Here is a 19,182-nt window from a genome sequence, read left to right as displayed (position 1 = left end):
AAAATCTGCTTTTGTCTGAATAATTCTTGGAATCTTCTTTTTTTATAATAATTCATCTTTCTTTTGAGCCGGAGAGATGCTCCTTCTGTCCGCAGTGGAGAATAATTTAAGAATGTTCTTCAGCAGTAATTGGTACGTTTATATATGTATACCAGTGGTTTTTTCTTTAAGTTTAAGTCGTATTTCTTGTATTATCTCTTTCTTCTGACAATACATGCATCAATGTATTTTTTCTTTTACAGTTTTTGACAAAATATATCTTTTACTTCTTTGCTTACAGCAACATTATTTCGATTAAGTGTGGCGATTCATTTCTTATACATGACTGCATGTATTTTCTTCGTGGATTGCTTTCAATGACTATAAATAAATAATTTCTCCGATGAATAATAAACCCAAATATTGGTAGTATCTATTTTCTTAATTTCTACCCAAATTTGGTATAAATCTCCGCTGTAGATCTTTGAGACAATAATTCCATGGGTTTATATTTAAGAGTATAGGGCTCACTACTAATTTCAAGTTGTATAAGAGATATAACTCCTTTTATTTATGAATTATGGATAAGTTTGATATAATTTAATATATAAATTCCAGTATTTTACCACCTGATGGAAAGTATCAACAGTTTCAATTATAGGCTTTAATAATTCTTTGAGAAAATTTTCATCTTCTATATACATCATTTTGAATTAATCCACATTTATATAATTCTGACACTATTATTGAATCAGTATTTCCGTAAATGTAAACAACTTGATATTTTCCAGCAGTATAGAAATAAATTTACGGATTAATTCTTCCTTGTATAATGATAGCTGATGTCATTCATCAGAAATATTTGTAATTTTCTTCATGGTATCTTGCAATATTTTTGCATTAGTTGATATATTTTTTGAGGATGAAGCCTCTTCTTTGATAATAATCTCGAATACTTTATTTTTTACAGAAGTACTTTCTTTGACTTCTTTACTTATGCGGAGATTAACAAAATGTCTAATTTTCTTTAATTCTGAGAGTGAAGGTAGATCTCCTTCTGATTCTTCGTCTGTCAGATAATTCTTTAATTTTCTTAGCACTTTCAAAATATTGCTGGCAAGGCTATTTCACATTCTATTTTTCAAATTTGTTAAGTCAACGGTTTCTAAATAAGTATTTAACTTCAAACTAAGTTTCTCTTCAATGTCGCTGCATATTTCACAAGTTTCCATATTTTATATGTCCTTATTTATTTTTTGCATAATTCATTAATTCATGAGATAAAATGATAAAATGTCAGCTAAAGCATTTTTATTTCCTTCTATATATTCTAAACCAAATGTATAAGTTGAAAACCAACTTTGTATCTAATAAATTTCTTATTTGGTAAATAATCTACAAATTTTCCTTTTATAAAAGAAATCGTAGTTTTGTTATCTATTCTTATTAAAAATGTTTCATTAAAGAATATTTCAAATTTTTTAATTGTTTTTTTATAGTTTGATTACATTATGCACCGACCATCTGATGATCCGGTTAAAAAATTAGATGTTTAGACTTGACTTCTGTTAAGAAAGGTAGATAAAGTCATAAAAAATGGATCGTAACACTTAGTCAAAAAAATATTGCTGTAAACAAAGAAATAAAAGAGATATTTTGTCCAAAACTACAAACAGAAAAAAATACATCGATGCGTATATTGTCAAAAGAAAGAGACAATACAAGAAATACGATATAAACTTGAAGAAAAAGCCATTGGTATACAGATGTAAGCGTACCAATTAGTGCTAAAGAGCATTCTCGAATTATTCTCCACTACAGACAGAATTATTATCAAAAAATAATATTCCAAGAATTATTCGGAAAAAAAGAAGATTTTCTCTTATCTACCAAGCATATTCCAAGAATTATTCGAAGACTACTTAACCAGTTAGCCTGGAAAGATGCAACAATTATTTTGTTTAACGTCAGCTGCGACGATTAATATACCATTTTCTCAACTATTTAGGGCTTTCTCTTCTCTTCTAGGAGGTAGAGCCTGTTAGGATTTCTACTTCTTTTCTATTCTAGCTATGTGTGATTGTCACTGCGACTAATTACATTCTTCTTGCTTCGATCTCTGTAAGTTTTTATGAATAATATAATATCTTTTTGCTATGATCTTATTATCTGGATGTGTTAATGTTATTTTATTTTGTTTCTTTTCTTCTAGCTAGGCACAATGTAGGAAACAAACTAATGTTGTGCTCTGCGTTTTTGAAGTAATCATATAGGGTTGTGGTCTGAAGGATCTAGATGATCTTGTTGATCATTTATCTTCTCTAGAAATCCACAGGGAAGTGTATGACATGAACCGAAAACGTTAAGGTCAAACTCTAGAAGAAAAGAGACAATATAATATAATATTAAGATAAACTTTTAATAGGAAGCATTTTAGACCCTATATTATTTATGATAGACAATAGACGGAGAAGCAAGAGGAATTCATTAAAAAATGGAACGAGAAATAAAAAAAAAGATTTTAAAAAATTCGAAATATGATTAAGAAAGTTTAAGAAAAATATAAGAAAAGATAGAAAAATATAAGAAAAAGAAAAGATATTAGAGAAATTGAAGAATTACAATATAGATGGAAAAACAATTTATCCTTAGAAGATTGTTTTGAAGGAAAATCTCAAAAAATATCTGAAACATCATCTCCATCTAAGACATACAAAATTGTATCGGAGTCAAATGAACTACTGAACAGTACATACGAATGTCCTAAACATTCTAATTGTCTTTGTACACCTACCTGGTCATATGAATTTTTTAATGACGAAAATTAGTGTCAGAAATATATAAATGTGGAATAATTCGAATGATGTATTTAGAAGATGAAAATCTTCTCAATGAATTACCAAAGCCTACAATTGAAGTTGTTGATACTTTCCATCAGGTGGTAAAACACTAGAATTTATATATTAAAATATATCAAACTTATCCAGAAATAAAAGTAGGAATTATCTCTTTTATATAACCTATAATTAGTAGTGAGCCTATACTCCCAAATATAAAACCATGGAATTATTGTCCCAAAGAACTATAGCGGAAGATTTATACCAGAATTGGGTAGAAACTAAGAAAATATATACACTATCAATATTTGGGTTTATTATTCATCTGACAAATTATTTATTTATAGTCATTGCAAGCAACTCACGAAGAAGATACATAAAGTCATATATAAGAAATGGATCGTCACACTTAGTCGAAATAATATTGTTGTAAACAAAGAAGTAAAAGAGATATTTTGTTCAAAACTGCAAAAAAAAAATACATCGATGCATGTATTGTCAGAAAAAAGAGACAATACAAGAAATAAGACTTAAACAAGAAGAAAAAACCAATGATATACAGATGTAAACGTACCAATTAGTGCTGAAGAATATTCTCGAATTATTCTTCACTACCGACAGAAGGAGCATCTCTCCGACTCAAAAGAAAGGCGAATTATTATTAAAAAAGAATGCTTGAAAAATTATTCCGACAAAAGCAGATTCTCTCTTATCTATCAGACATATTCCAAGAATTATTCGAAGCCCACTTAATCAGCCAACCTGGAAAGATGGATCGATTATTTTGTTTAACTTCAACAGTGACGATTAATGTACCATTCTCTCATCTATTTAAGGCTCTCCCTTCTCTTCTAAGAGGCAGAGCTTGTTAGGATTTCTACTTCTTTCCTATTCTAGCTATATGTGACTGTCACTGCGGCTAATTATCTTCTTCTTGCTTCGATGTTTACAAGCTTTTTATGAATAATATAATGTATTTTTGCTACGATCTTATTATTTGGATGTGTTAATGTTATTTTATTTCATTACTCTTCTTCTAGCTATGCATAGTGTAGAAAATGAACTAATGTTCTGCTCTTCGTTTTTGAAGTAGTCATATAGGGTTGTGGTCTGAAGGATCTAACTGATCTTGTTGATCTTTTATCTTATCTAGAAATCCACAAGGAAGAGTATGACATGAACCGAAAACATTAGGTTCAAACCCTAGAAAAAAAAGACAACATAATATAATGTTAAGATAAGCTTTCAATAGGAAGAGTGTTGGATTCTATATTATTCATAATAGATGATAGACGGAAAAGCAAGAGGAATTTATTAAAAAATGGAATGAGAAATGAAAAAAGATTTTGAAAAGCTCGAAATAGGATTAAGAAAGTTTAAGAAAAATATAAGAAAAGATATTAGAGAAATTGAAAATTTACAATATAGATGAAAAATAATTTATCCTTAGAAGATTGTGTTGAAAGAAAATCTCAAAAAATATAACTAGGATTAGATACATGTCCAACCCAAATTTATGCACCAAATTAGTAAAATATTTCATTCAGATGTCACTGTTTATGATGATATTGATCACTTGTTTAACGTGCATCTTGAAGGGAAACGATCCTAATGTGTCCTAATTGGATGAATATCCCACTATAATATCATTCAACATAGCCATCAAAATAGATATAAATCTAGTTAATTCATTATATTCGATTCAGTGCGGTCGACAACTATAATTTTTTTTTTATTTTTCCATCTTTCTTTCATTTTTTAAAAGAAGTGTTTAATATATAGCTTCATCTTTTTTTTTTCCTTGGTATCTAAAAAAGAGCATAATGTAAGATGAGGCTTATCATCAACCTTCTTTTGTTCTTTCTTTGGAGAAAAAAATTTATCCTTCGGAAAGTTCAAGAGCCTTCTCCTTACTGCCATGGTTCATGTGCTATATAACTATCGCCATCATAATAGCTGGCAATAATCAACAATCAAAAGCAAAGCAAATTTTGTAATGCCCAATTTTCAATAAGTTAAAAGTGCACAATAACCTAATAAATTATATACAAAATTCTAACATCAAAAATCATTAAAAAATCATTTCATTGCAATCTATACTTGAATCGATTATTTTGATATATAAAAGTATATGTTAATTCTTAAAGACGAAAGAGTTATGGAATTATTTTCCTCTTCATTAATTTTTCTTGATGTACAAAGAGAATTAAGGAGGTTCGACAAAGATTGTGCAAGGAATAGAGGAATTAAGTTAATGTGTCATACATAAAAATAATGGGAGAGACTAACTAAACATAAGTTAAGATGTCATGCAAAGATTTCTCAAAATCAGTTTAGATTAATGTCGAGCAAGTCTACCATGTAAGCTATACATTTATTGAGACATTTGATGGAGAAGCACAAAGAGAGTAAGGAGGATATATTATTTTTGTTAATTTAAGAAAATTTTATGGTAAGGTTTCCAGAGAAATTTTTTGGAGAGTTCTAGAAAAGAAAGGTGTTGATATGACTTATATTCAAGTCATTAAAGATATGTATACTAAAGTTGTTATTTTTGTTCAAACAAAAGGAGAATTGACCAATTATTTTCCTATTTCAATTGGATTACATCAGGTATCAACGTTAAGCCCATATCTTTTTGTTCTAGTTATTGATGCTCTTACCGGACATTTATAGAAGGATGTACCTTGGTCTATGCTTTTCGTTGATGATATCCTTCTTGTGGATAAAAATAGATAAATGGTTAAAAAAAACTTGAATTATGGAAGTCTACTTTAGAGACTAAAGGTCTTAGTTTGAGTAGATCTAAAACTGAATGCATAGAATACAATTTTAATAGTAGTAAATTTAGTGACGATGTTGTAGCAATGGGTGATCAAATCATTAAAAAAAAATGAACGTATTAGATATCTCGGGTCTATTATTCAGAGTGATGGTGGTATAAATAGTGATGTTATTAGTAGAATTCAAGTTGGATGGTTAAAGTGGAGGAATGCATCGGGCCTATTGTGTGATAGAAAGACTTAAAGGAAAATTTTATAAGATGGTGGTGAGGCCGACAATGCATTAAAGCACAAAATGTTGGTGAGATTGACAATGCTTTTAGTAAGTGTTGTCGAGATGAGTTAGCTTAGGTTGATGAGTGGCTTTACATGCGCAAGTAGAGTAAAAGGGTTATTGAGGAACAAGTTAGCAAAAACATATATATAATACATGTGCAAGTAGAGTAAAAGGGTTCCAGTAGAGCGAAAAGAGATATTATTGTCACACTCAATTAATCCCCTCAACCAAAGGTTTAATAGAGAAGATGGTGACTTAGTAAAAATATTTTCCAGCAACACCTATCATGGCTTGTATTCATTAAGATCAAGTGAATGGAGAATTATTCTTGCTAAATTATTACAAGCAAACACTTAAATTTAAAGTTTGTTTGGGGCGGCGTTGTGGTAGCGGTTTGGTGCCGCACCACAGTTTTTTTTGTTTGACAAAATTATGTTTTACCTGCATTCTTAAAAAACTGCAATTGAAAGCTGTGTTTCCCACTATACCTGATTATATAATAATCACCGCAGCTTTTTGAATAACTTCTTCAACGGTTTCACAGCTACCCCAAAAAAACCCTTAAAAACTTCAAACATTCATTAATATTTAACAAAAAACATGTATAAACAAATAACAGATAAGATATAAAGTTTATAGAAAACTTTTAAAGATATAATCATATGTACTTCAAAAATTCTTTTATAATCACCATATATTTTACATTTAAAAATTTATACAAAAGAGCAAGTAACTTGATTAACTGTTTACTTGCTTCTTACCCCTCTCTTTAAAAAAACATAAGACATGAAAAACTACACAATCCAAAAAATAAACAATGCTAAAATAAAATTCAAACATATAAAAAAAATGTGCATGTTGGTTGATGACAACATGAGTAAGAACATAGATTTTAAAATAAATATATATTACTTATAAGTACCAAAAATATAAGCAATGTATGAAAAGGTGGTCAAGAATAATAAGTATTGCTACATGCAAATCTTTTATTAATTATACTATGCAATATTATGTATTTCATTGGTTGAATTTTTTTTCATCTTTGTTTTTAACCTGCTTTGTTAATCTTTAAAAAACCATTTTACGAATACATTTTCTTCGCATTTTATCTCTAAGGTCAAGCCACTCATCCACCTACGCATTCTCATCTCAGCAGCATTTAACTTAGTTTTATGCTTCTCTTTTATAGGCCAACATTCTATGTCACAAAGCATTACAGGTCTCACCACCATCTCATAAAATTTTCCTTTAAAATCTAAGCGGTACTTTTCTACAAAATAGGCCTGATGCATCCCTCAACTTCAACCATCCAACTTGAATTCTACTAATAGCATTCCCAACTATATCACCATCACTTAGAACAATTGACTCCAGGTATCTAAAGTGTTCACTTATTTTAATGATTTGATCACCCATTGTTACAACTCTACCACTAGATCCACTGCTACTAAAATTACATTCCATGTATTAAGTTTTAGATCTACTCAAATGAATGCATATGGACTAATGTAGAACTCCATAATTCAAGATTATCGTGAACTATTTCTCTAGTCCTATCCACAAAAAGTATATCATTAGTGAAAAGCATACAAGGTACATCCTCCTGTAAATGTCCAGTAAGTCCGTCCATAACTAAAGCAAAAAAGACAAGGTCTTAAAGTCGATCCCTGATGTAATCCAACTGAAATAGGAAAATACTTTGTCAATCGTCCTTCTATTTGAACACAAGTAACAACTCGAGTGTACATATCCTTAATAACTAGAATATAAGTCATATCAACACCATTTTTTCCTATAACTCTCCCAAGAATTTCTCTTGGAAGCTCATCGTAAGCTTTTTCTAAATCATAAAAATTATATGTAGATCCTCCTTACTCTCTCTGTACTTCTCCATCATATCTCACAATAAATATATAGATTCCATGGTAGACTTACTCGACATAAATCCAAACTAACTATGAGAAATCCTTGTATAATGTCTTAACCTATGTTCAACTACTCACTTTCATAATCTTATTGTACGACATATTAGGTTAATTCCTCTATAATTTGCACACTCTTGTGCATCCCTTTATTCTTAAAAATGGGGACCAAAATACTCTTCCTCTGCTCCTCAGGCAACAATATTTTAAAATAATATTAAAAAATTTGGCAAGCTATGAAATTCCCAAATCTCGTAAATATTTCCACACTTCTATTGAGATATCATAAAATCCTACTAATTTTCCACACTTAGTCTTCTTTAAAGCCTCCTCAATTTTCTTTTTTACTAATGCGATTGTAAAAATAAAAAAAATTCTTATTATTAGCAATATAAATATCACTAAGGTCGATCGTATTTTCAAAAGACTTATTGAAAATTTTATCAAAATATCTCACCCACATATGTTGAAGTATTCCTCATATAAAAGTATTTTTTTATTTTCATCTTTAATACACTTTACTTGAATTAAATCTTTTTTTTTCTTTATTTGGCTAGTTAATACATATATCTTTTACCCTTTTTTCATATCTAATCTAATGGTAGAGGAGCTAAGGTTCTGAAAAATAATGTTTCTAGGAGGATTTGGTAGAGGACCTAAAGTTGGCCCTAATAGCAGAGAACACAAATGAGTCGGTTGTGAAAAATGAAAAATTTTAAAAATTGAGTTTTAGAAAAAGATACAATCAATCAGATAGAATTTACATGTTATAAGAAGTGATAATAAAAAGATGAGGCCTCTCAATAAGAGCATGCCTTGCTAAAAGACCTTTTGAAAAAGAATGTTAAAAACTTTGAGATAGCCAAAAGTGGACAAAAACATTTGAAGACGTCAGCTGAGTATATAGCCCTCTAGTCAGGACAGTACAAGAAAGGAATGAGTTTTTATTTCAAGAAGCTAGCCAAGAAGCCCTCTAGTCTGCAAGCAAAACGCAATTTTACCAAACCAGAAAAACTACGATGCAACACTGTACCACGACCACACAGCCGCCCCAAACGCACCCTAAATTAAAAAACCCCAAGTAGGCTTTTAGGTCATGCGTGAATCTTGCACAAGTAAAAAGGCCCTTAGAATTTGAAAACCATGATTATCGTGTGTATGAAAAGATCTTTAGTAAAATAAAAATCAAGGGTGATTATACAGACTAAATGACTCTTTGGGCCAAATATGATTATTTTTTTATATAGGCAGCTCTTTGGATCAAATTAAGCTACTTTTGACATTCTGTCGAATTCATGTGACAATATGAGTCAAATTGAGCAGCATTATAGACCAAGTTGAGCGACATTATAAGCTATAAAAAAACTAATAAAACTCTGACAATATGAGTCAAATTGAGCAGCATTATAGACCGAGTTGAGCGGCATTATAAGCTATAAAAAAACTAATAAAACTCAAGTCTTATTCACTGTTACTCCCTTTTTCATATATTTTTATTTTAGATGTTGCCTTTAATGAGTCTTATAGGAGTAATCATTTAGGCTAATCAACTGAGTAGACTTCAGTGCCAGTCAACGCAGAGCTCAAGACAAAAAGTATGAGTTAGGTCATAAGGCTCTAATCCATCCAAGGGAGAATACATAAGAAATTCCTGACTTACACGCTTAAGAATTGGGAGCAAGTTAAGCTTTCACATCATTTTTTTTTAAATCAATAAATGAAAAATACAAATCATTAAAAGTCCTTTTAAGATAAATGGAAAATTCCTTTGTGAAGAAAATAGGAAGTAAATTCTTTCCTAGTGAAGAAAATAGGAAGCTTTTTGCGCTAAACATTTCATTAGACATTCTTTTTCTTATATTGTGACTCAAGGTTTTGAATGAACCAAGGCAACCATGTAAACTAGAATTATCCTTTACCAGAACATTGCAATTTCACTTGCAGGTAGCCTTGATATCTTTTCGAGTTTTCATTGATTAAAATATCATTATATCCAATCTTTAATTTAGCCTACCATCGCCTTTATCAATTAAGTTATTATTAAAAAAAAGTTTCTATAATATTGACTTAAATTTTTAACTTTCAATGTCAATCGACTTCAACATGTTTGCTTGTTTTATTAAAGCAAAGCCCTCTTATTTTACCTTTTGTCTTCATTTGCATCGAGCTCATCGAGTTCCCCTAGTGTTCTTGATATATCGAGTTTACTGAGTTGCTCAACGGAAAGAGTTCTTTCAGCTACTTAATTAGACGAGTTCCTCAATTTCATTTTTGGAGTTCTTCCTATAAGTGAATAGCAAATAACTTCTCAAAAAAAATTTATTAAACTAAAAATAACAATTCTTTTTTATACAAAAAATTTGAAAAAAAATTGTAGAAAAAATTTTCAGGTCTTATTTATTGGTTATCCATCTCTTATTTCTTTTACTTAAAAGCGTGTTAACTTCTCAAATCTTCCAACAGTTTGAGTACTCTCTCAACTTGTATTTATTTAATTCTCATCATTCATTGAATTTGCATTCCATATATCTATAGAAGGCTTGTATTCTTTTGGTTGTGTAAATTTGTACAATTGAGACTAGTACCTCAACACCGAATAATAGCATAAAAGGTGTTTGTCTAGTTCATGATCATGAGTCATCCTTAGAGGCCATAAGACGGATAACAAGACGAACCCCTACTTATCTTTAGAAAATTCAATTCTCTATCTAAAAAGATGGAGGCTTTATTTATTAGTGGTTTCAACATAACCATTCATCTATGGGTGGTGTAATGAGACAAATTTTAGCAACGATCCCTAAAAGTTTTGTTAAAGAATTGAGAACTATTGTAGAAAAAGATTGCATATGGTATCCTATGCCAGGATATAATATCGATTCAGTTAAATTTTCAAACAACCTCTAAGATCTTCATTAGCATCTTGGCCTCTATTCACTTAGAGTTGTCAATCATGTGCACGACAAATTTTATTTGCCCCATAAAAGGTGGGAAAGGGCAGAGTAAGTCCAAGCCCCAAACAATAAAAGGCCTTTTACAGCTTGAGCTATGCTACAACATATGTGATGGTTGAAATTGACAGTAAACTTTTGATATTGTTGTTGCCTTCTAGAGTAATTTCAGCATATTTTCTGAATGTCAGCAGAAGAGGCCTAGTCTTTAGCATTTTGTTTGCTAGTGTTTATCCTTCAAAGCAATTTTGGCATCCTCTTAACTAAATCTCCTCAAGGATTCAAGGGACTTCTTGTGCACATACTAGACATAAGGCAAAGTTGCTGAATTTTGTGCAATTTAATATTGATAAGCATGTAGAAGTTAGCCTTGATTTTGAACCTTCAAAGATCATTCATTGAGCGTGAGATGGTACCCAACTTTATATATTTGATCAACAAATCTACCCAACTTAACTTGGCTCCTCCAAGTAAGCTTTAGAACCTTCCATCAAGATTCCAAATTTTGAAAAGTAGATCAACGAATTTGTTCTAATCTCTCATAATTGTTTTTTCAATTTTGAGGTATTTGAAATTCCCAACCCCCATCTTAGTCTTAAATAAATATTCTTTAGATATTCCTTTTGGATATTGCCCATTTACTTGGTTCAACAATATTTGTGAGTCTTATTAGACTAAAAGATGCATGGCACCAAACCTACAATGAATCTCAGGTTGGGAGTAACTTTTTCATATTCAACGTGATTATTTATAACTAAATTTATTCAAAAAATATTTGTTAATACTCAACCACTGGGCTTCTCAATAATATACACAATTTCTAACTCCTTAAGAGCTATAAGCATCATAAACATCTTAAATACATGGTCTTCATAATAGTCACTTCTTCTCCATGTCGTTGATATTGAAATCAACAAACTCCTTGCACCTTGATAGACATTCTTGGTACAAAGAAAAAATAGAACTTGTTAAACTCTATAGCCCGCTAGAATAATGGCCCTGAATGAGTCAACTTACCTAGGAAAGACTTCAAAGGATAATAAATGACGAAAGACATGGATGATGTGCTTGGAAGTATAGTTGTAGTTCCCAAGCTATAATGATAAAGGCAAAGGAAACCTTCTCCATGATTGAGTAGCACAGCTTGCCTCTGCATAGCATTTTGTACACATAATAAATCAGTCATTTATTCTTCTTTGATGGGAACAATAAAAATTTCAGTATGAATTAGCATAGAAATAATAAATTTTATAATGTCGATACTAATTCAAAAATGATATAAACCCAAACACATAGAAGATAAACACTTACAATTCAAGAGATAAGCGATCTCTCTCAAACCCTTATCCTACGGTTCAAGACAGCAACCACACATTCCTAACCGTGAACATATTAAGCCCTATTTATATCCCACAATAATAGCTAACTAACAACTAAATTGCCCTTTTAGTCTTGTGTCTTACATAAGTTTTCAAATTATTTAGGGGACGGAGCCGTAGGCGTCAAACTAATATAACTCCCCTCTTACAAAGAGACCTTATCCTCAATGTGGAAGAAAAGAAATTGATGTTAGATAAAGTCATATGATTCCCGCATGGTGTCATGATTCCGTGATATCAACCCTTCTTTCCCCCATATCGATTATTGGCTCACCCCTTTTAACTGAAGTGGTTCTAAAAGAACTGACATATCCTCATCCTATCCTAAGAAGTGCCTAAAGTATAAAATATAATCTATCTTTGTAACCATGTTCTTATTTTGCACAATTTCTCCAAATATTCGATCAATAGCAGCACAGTCAATAACTCCCACTGAATATAACTCAATTAATCGACTAACTTGGAAGACATCAACAATTGCATTAGATATTAGACATGTCCTTGCTTGAATTCTCATAAATTCAACATATGCATACTTATAGTTTCATACATGTAAGTTCACCAGATGCTTGAAAGTGAGAGCTAGGATTTTTTTTGTAAAATACTCGAAAATATACTTCAAAGTGCCAACCAAGCCAAACATGTTCTGACATTGTAATTATCCACTCTCCATCTGTAAGACAAATACATTCCATTTTTTGTTATCAAACACGTATTGTATTACTCAAAGTTATCATCTAAAACACTTATATCACTTCAACTAAGAACAACAATGATAGTTTTTAAATCATTGTAAAATATTGTCAACAAGTCTTTTAAGTCTACATGAAGCTTAATCTCCATCTCCTTAATTTGATCACCTCCTCTTCTACTAGAAGATTCAACCAACTATGTTAGCGTTGAATTGAAATTCTGGGGGTAGCAATAGGGATGCACATTAATGGAAGAACCCCCAATCTTAGGGTTAAAGAAGGAGACTTCTCAATGTTCATTTTCTTTAAGATGCTTTAATATATGATGTTGATCAAACTTTGTGTCAATAAGTATGTTGCCAATCCAATTGTTTGTAATCAATGCAATGACCATGATGGAATCATAATATAATTTGCCATTAAAGAGCCTGTCAAGAGTGTTGCTGGAACAAATTTTATGGCAGGTGTTCACAAGGTAATGGCCAAGTTCAACCTTTTTAAACCTAAGTCACTTGAGGCTTGCTCGGTAGGACACTTCTTTTGACCCAACAAAAATGGCAAGTATGATTTCGCTATGTAGATCATGCAAGTTAGGATGAGCTCATTTCTTTCTTCCAACATTGGCTGTCTACTCAGCGTTCAACCAGGTTTGGTGACGACAAATTCCTTGAACTCACCAATTATGATGAAATCCTCTAGGAGATTCATAAAGTGGTGCAATTCTTAGTATTATGTCCATGGCCATAAGATGGATTACTATGACATGTCCCGCATATGAGTGCTCACCCTCATGGGTACTAGGCATTTGAAATAACTTTTATTTTAGATATCCTTAACTAACTTGATCACATATACTCAAGAGAGTTATTATTGGAAATTGAGGAGTGGTTGACAATAAGAAATAACTTTTATCTTTTACTTTCTTTGTGTTTCCACTAATGTTGAATACACACGATAACGAACTCATTGGGTGCAACAAGACAGCAGTTTTTTTTTTTCATTTTTTTTTAACATCAATAAGATTGTTGTTAAGGGTTGAAGATGAGTAGCTACTATAAGCCTAAAAAATACTAGGCAGTTATGCTGATCTTTGAAAAATAGCGACAATTTCCTTATTTGGCCAAGACCATAAGGTAAGTTGTAGTTAGACAGCTCAATATTCGAATGAGTGTTAGATAGTACAAAATAGCTTGCCAAAGTTTTCGACTGTTGCAAAGCAGAAAGAGCTTTCGTGTAGACCATAGGTTAAGTCGGCTTGAGCCATAGTCAACAGTAGGTTTTTAACTTTAGGTATTTCTCTTTAGAACATTCTTATAAGGTTCCTCAATGACTCACCAGGCTATTGTCTCACCCTTAACAGAACCTGTGAATTCTTTAGAGTTGTTGGACGCTAGAGAATTAAATGAAGAACATTATTTTGAACTCAATGAACGACAATCTTCTTGAGTGATAAATAGGTAAACCATCTAGGAGTTAACTCCTTCAAGGTTGTGAAAAATAACTACACTTCAACTTGTCGTTAACATTGAGTAGCGAGAAAGTGGATTCAAAATATGCAATGTGTATAGTTGAGTCTATCCAACCTTTGTAAGCATCTACAAGAAAAAATATTAAATTTGGCAGACCGTTTGGCTTAACTTTAATGATTTCTCATCAAATGGCATTCGGTAGCTATGTTTGTCTCCTCTCAACTTGCCCGTCAAGTCGAGAAGGCAAGGGCGGCAAGTCCTCAAAGTTTTGGTAATACATTTTTTTCCCAAAATAGTATTCTTGCTCAGAGTTTCTCCACTTTATTGTAGAGTCAATAAGTTGTCAATTAATTGCACACTATTGGCAGCTCTACTGAACTATTCTTGGATCACCTGGATAATACTACAAAGTGTTATTCCATCTCAATGAGTTGTCTAATAGTAATAAAATCTTGGTTCTCCATGTTTACAAAAGTCTCCCTGATTAGGAATTCTCTAATTAGTTTTCTGAAATTTCATCTGTATATCTCTATGTTCTTTCTTGGCATGTGGTATAAATCCAATATTATCACACCTTTATGGATATTGGATCTTGATTGATTCACACATAAGTTATATCAGAAATTCACTTATTGCAAAGAAAAAAGGAAAGAAAATGCACAAAAAAAGAGCAAAGAATAGAGTAGGGAGAGTAAGAGAAATGAATCTCCTCTATACATTTGATTACGTAGTTCTCTTGCATAACCTTGTTATTCAAGTGATCTACTTTTATGGATGAGGATTAGGGTGGTCATGAGCGCTACAAAAAAATACTATAAAATGTGCTACATATATACAAAAAGGATAAACCGTACAAAAGAAATATGCTACCAAATGACCCAAGCTAAGAGTAGTAATCAGTTGGTTTGTCATGTTTAATATGGGTAGGTGAGTTCTCCTTGACTTTATTGGTCAAAATCTTTATGATCCCGGTTGATAGGTTCTTCTTGGGAGTTGGGACTCGGCTTGGCAAGTTCCTCTTGATCTCAGCTGGAGAATGTTACTTGAACTTAGTTGGTGAGTTAACCCTTGCACTTGGTTGAGCAAGTTTGCACTCATAGTATCCTAAGGTGCATACACCACTAGCAACCCTAGATATCTACAGCTACAACATCCTCTTTTCATTCACTTATTCATTCTCTTCCACTTCTTCACATCACAATCTCACCTTATCTCTTCCACTTTTTAATACTCTCAATCTCGATCTAAATCTCGTCTTTTTTTTTCTGTTTATATGTACTCTCAATCTCGATCTAAATCTCGTCTTTTTTTTCTGTTTAATATGCATAAATAAATACATACATACATACATACATACATACACACATATATATACACACACATACACACACACACACACACATAAAGAATAACAAAAGTGAAAAGTAAAATTTCCATAGATAACAAAAAGAAAAAACTTATGTAGGTATCTAGTCATTTTGCGACCAACACCCTCATGCACACAAAGGTTTAAATGCAAAAACAACCACAACAACCCGCCAAATATAAGTAATCGTATGTGTATTTTCTGTCATGATAGAAAAATACTATGTGCAATTTTCTAAGAACGTACGAAAACACATGCACGCTCTTTTTGATGTGATGCGATAAAAAACCTAGCTATAATGTTTTACACCATTCCTATATGTTGTTTTAAGTGTATTGGCTAGGCCCGGTAATCCCCTAGTACTCCCTACTTGAAGGTGACACCAAAGTACACTCAAACTTTGGACTAAAAAGTTTAAAATGATTTTTATGGGCACTAATGCGTCATAAAATTGGTAACATATAAAGACCAAAAATAAAAAGCGAGAAAACATAAAATACAAAAAGAGCCTTACACTGAATACAACAGATCGCTTACGAGCACAAACAAACCTTTCTCATAACACCAAAAACTCTCATAACACACAAAGGACATATAGAATATGAAAACATACAACAATAGCCCTCTAATTATTAGGAAAAAAAATTCCCTGCAAGGCACACATGAGTAACCAAAAAACTCCAACTTGCAGCAATCACAATCAGAGTTATAACAAAGACATGCAAGAGAATGAAATACAATCTTTTAAAACTAAAAAAAAAAACAGTGTATGCATTCTTATGAGAAATTACTCACATAAATAATTGAACTTAAATGGTTTTTTAAAAACTATTCGTCCACATGTGTGCCCTAATAAATTTGCTAAACATTTAAACCTAGAATAATAAAATATTATGCAAACTAAAAACAAGATAAATTCAAATATTCCCCACTCCAAGAATTGTGCAACTATTTTGAATAGCAACCAATCATTTTGAAATCGATCAAACTTTCTTCCAAATTCAAACCTAACATATTTTTGCACAGTGTTCTTGAGCGGGCCTCACTATCTTTAGGGTAGAATCATAAATCTCTCTTCAAAATTCAATCTCATTATTACGAAAATTAAAGTTGACAAGACTTGAGCCTTATGAAAGGCATTCACATAATAAATTATAAGCAAATCGTGATAAGAAAAATAATATGAATTCTACTCAGTCCAATCCAGTAAAGCCACTATCAAATGTTGTACTATAAATCTCACTGAAAGATTTTGTTTCTACATCGGCATAATGACTTCAAAAACTTCAACAAAAATATTATTTAAAAAAAACTCTCAAAGCCACCTTTCCTACATGGCAGGTCATGGATTCAACTCATAGAAGGCTCAATTACTTGTGTGTAAATATAGAATCAACAAAATCAATAATGCAATGGAAGACTAAATGAACTGAAATAGCACTAAAATTTTCAACCCATCTAATTCTCTGCAATTGAGTAAGCAATGTTTACAATACTTTAACCAATCATATTCAAACATTCAACTACACATTTGATAGGTGCAGCTATTACACGTCATAATTGGGTCCCCTTCATAAAATCAATTTTTCAATCATATATAAAAGCACCTCAAGTAACCCATCCCAATGATGGCCATGTTGATAAAAAATCATAAACCAAAAGAGATCCAATTATTAAAATGCCCTTAAACCTCAAAATAAAATTATTTTAAACTCAAATGTTAATAAAATATGAAAAATTCCAAAGAAATATGAAATATAAAATGTTTAAGTAACAAGAAATCTTCCCAAGCATAAAGCAACTACCCATCCATCATCAAAAATTATTTGCCAAGGGCAACAAATTTAAAATAACCTAAACTTACAAAGAGCTGATAACATATCCAATTATTACATAATTATTATTTAAAAAATATCATGTCAATAAAGGTGTGGCAAATCCTCTAATGAATTATTTTGCCACAACAATGGAATCACTAAATTACAATTACAAGAACCACTCTCTGGTTAAATGATTTGCCAAAAAAAAAACACTATTAAATTGCAATTAGGGCCAACACCCAAAAATTCTACATTGGCTCAATTCTCTAAGTGATAAATCATAGATTGTACTCGATAAGACATGAAACAAACGACAACTAAGGTTAATTCCTTGGGCAAAAATCACCTCATGTCTATAAGATTTTTTTAGACAACAAACTATAATTAGTGATAAAAATTTATAGGATAAATTGAGTGAACTCTCTCTTCTAACATAATAGACCAAAATCCACAACAAGTTAGGAAGACGTAACCATGAGACTTTAATCAAATTTGTCATTATCTTCACCACTATCAGCTCTAAAGTAACTACAATAAAATTTACAATTTTCAAAAATCAAATAGCTATTATTCTAAACTACATATTTAGCGATTATTGATTAACCTTAATCGGAAGTTCTCACTTGTGACCAGTAGAGATGATTAGAAAAAAAGGCATACGCATATGAAAAATTTTAAAACATTCATAAAATCTTTGAAAAATAAAAATGAAATTTTTAGTTGATATCCAATCCATTTTTAAAGATTTGAACCCAAAATAAACATGTATAGAAAAGTAAGAACCCACTCATTCCCCCTCGAAATCCAAATCCCAATTTAGCTAGTGTTACTCAACCATAAAATCTATTGCTATCTTCTTTGATAAATCTACCAAAAATTGGTAGACTCCATGCCCAAGTAACTACTAGCCTTCTAATTTTTATAAATCTTTAAACCTTACTCAGCCTTCACCAGATTTTTTAGATCACAAAATCCTTCATGCACTCCTATCCAATCAAAACTAATAGTCTCTTATAGTAAAAGATCACTCAAACATCCATTTGAGGCTCAAAGATGGAAGCATCTAGCTCAAATATGGAAGCATCTGGCTCAAATGTGGATGCATGCTCACAATCTCTACAACCACTACTACATCATTTAGGCAACAAAGTAAAATACTTGCATCAATAAAACCCTACATCAAGGATTTCTTTTGATTATTATTTAATCTCAAAGTATTAACTGCTAATAACACTTCCAGTATTTGTTGATTTTCCACGTTTAGTTCTTTTGGAGTAATTATAGCATTGATTGCTTCACTTGCATCTCGGCATTGTAATGAATTGCAAGCTTGTTAGATTATGCATTAAGTGATCACTAGATTTTTGTGCCACATAATCACCAATTTGCAAATTAATAGTAAAAAACACTTAATTCATCTCCCATTTCATTTTCATTGATTTGTTGGTTTCATATTGAATACTGATGAAGCAATTCATTGTACATTTACTAAGCTGCCCTCTTGCATAAGCACTTGATGCACCAGTGCAACATTGAATAACTAATTTAATGCTTGCTTGTTTGCTAGACGTTGCATTGGATTGCCTGCTTAGTGTGTCGATTGCTATTGTTTTGTAAATGATGTTGTCGACGCATGAATTGCCAATAACTTCTGTCGTTCAATAATAGTTGTTTGCCCGTGTTCCTCCTTGTTGACCTCACTTTTGGTTG

The 19,182-nt window shown here is 31.3% G+C and overlaps 1 protein-coding gene across 2 annotated transcripts in view; it reads right to left on the bottom strand.

Annotated features, from left to right (window-relative positions):
* LOC110030460 overlaps nt 1-19,182 on the bottom strand; it is a 61,258-nt gene that overhangs the window by 38,386 nt on the left and 3,690 nt on the right. Inside the window, exon 3 of one of the 2 annotated variants that reach the window (XM_020733184.1) lies at nt 11,764-11,896. The exons of the other annotated variant lie outside the window; for it this stretch is intronic. Within the exon in view, the coding sequence (XP_020588843.1) occupies nt 11,764-11,896 (133 nt within the window). The remainder of the gene's footprint in view (nt 1-11,763; nt 11,897-19,182) is intronic. 2 annotated transcript variants of the gene reach the window in all.

Source organism: Phalaenopsis equestris, unplaced genomic scaffold, assembly GCF_001263595.1.
Source record: "Phalaenopsis equestris unplaced genomic scaffold, ASM126359v1 Scaffold000722, whole genome shotgun sequence".
In the NCBI taxonomy this organism is placed as follows: Eukaryota; Viridiplantae; Streptophyta; class Magnoliopsida; order Asparagales; family Orchidaceae; genus Phalaenopsis; species Phalaenopsis equestris.
Note: the sequence above shows the minus strand (reverse complement) of the source record. Positions and strands in the feature narration are given on the sequence as shown.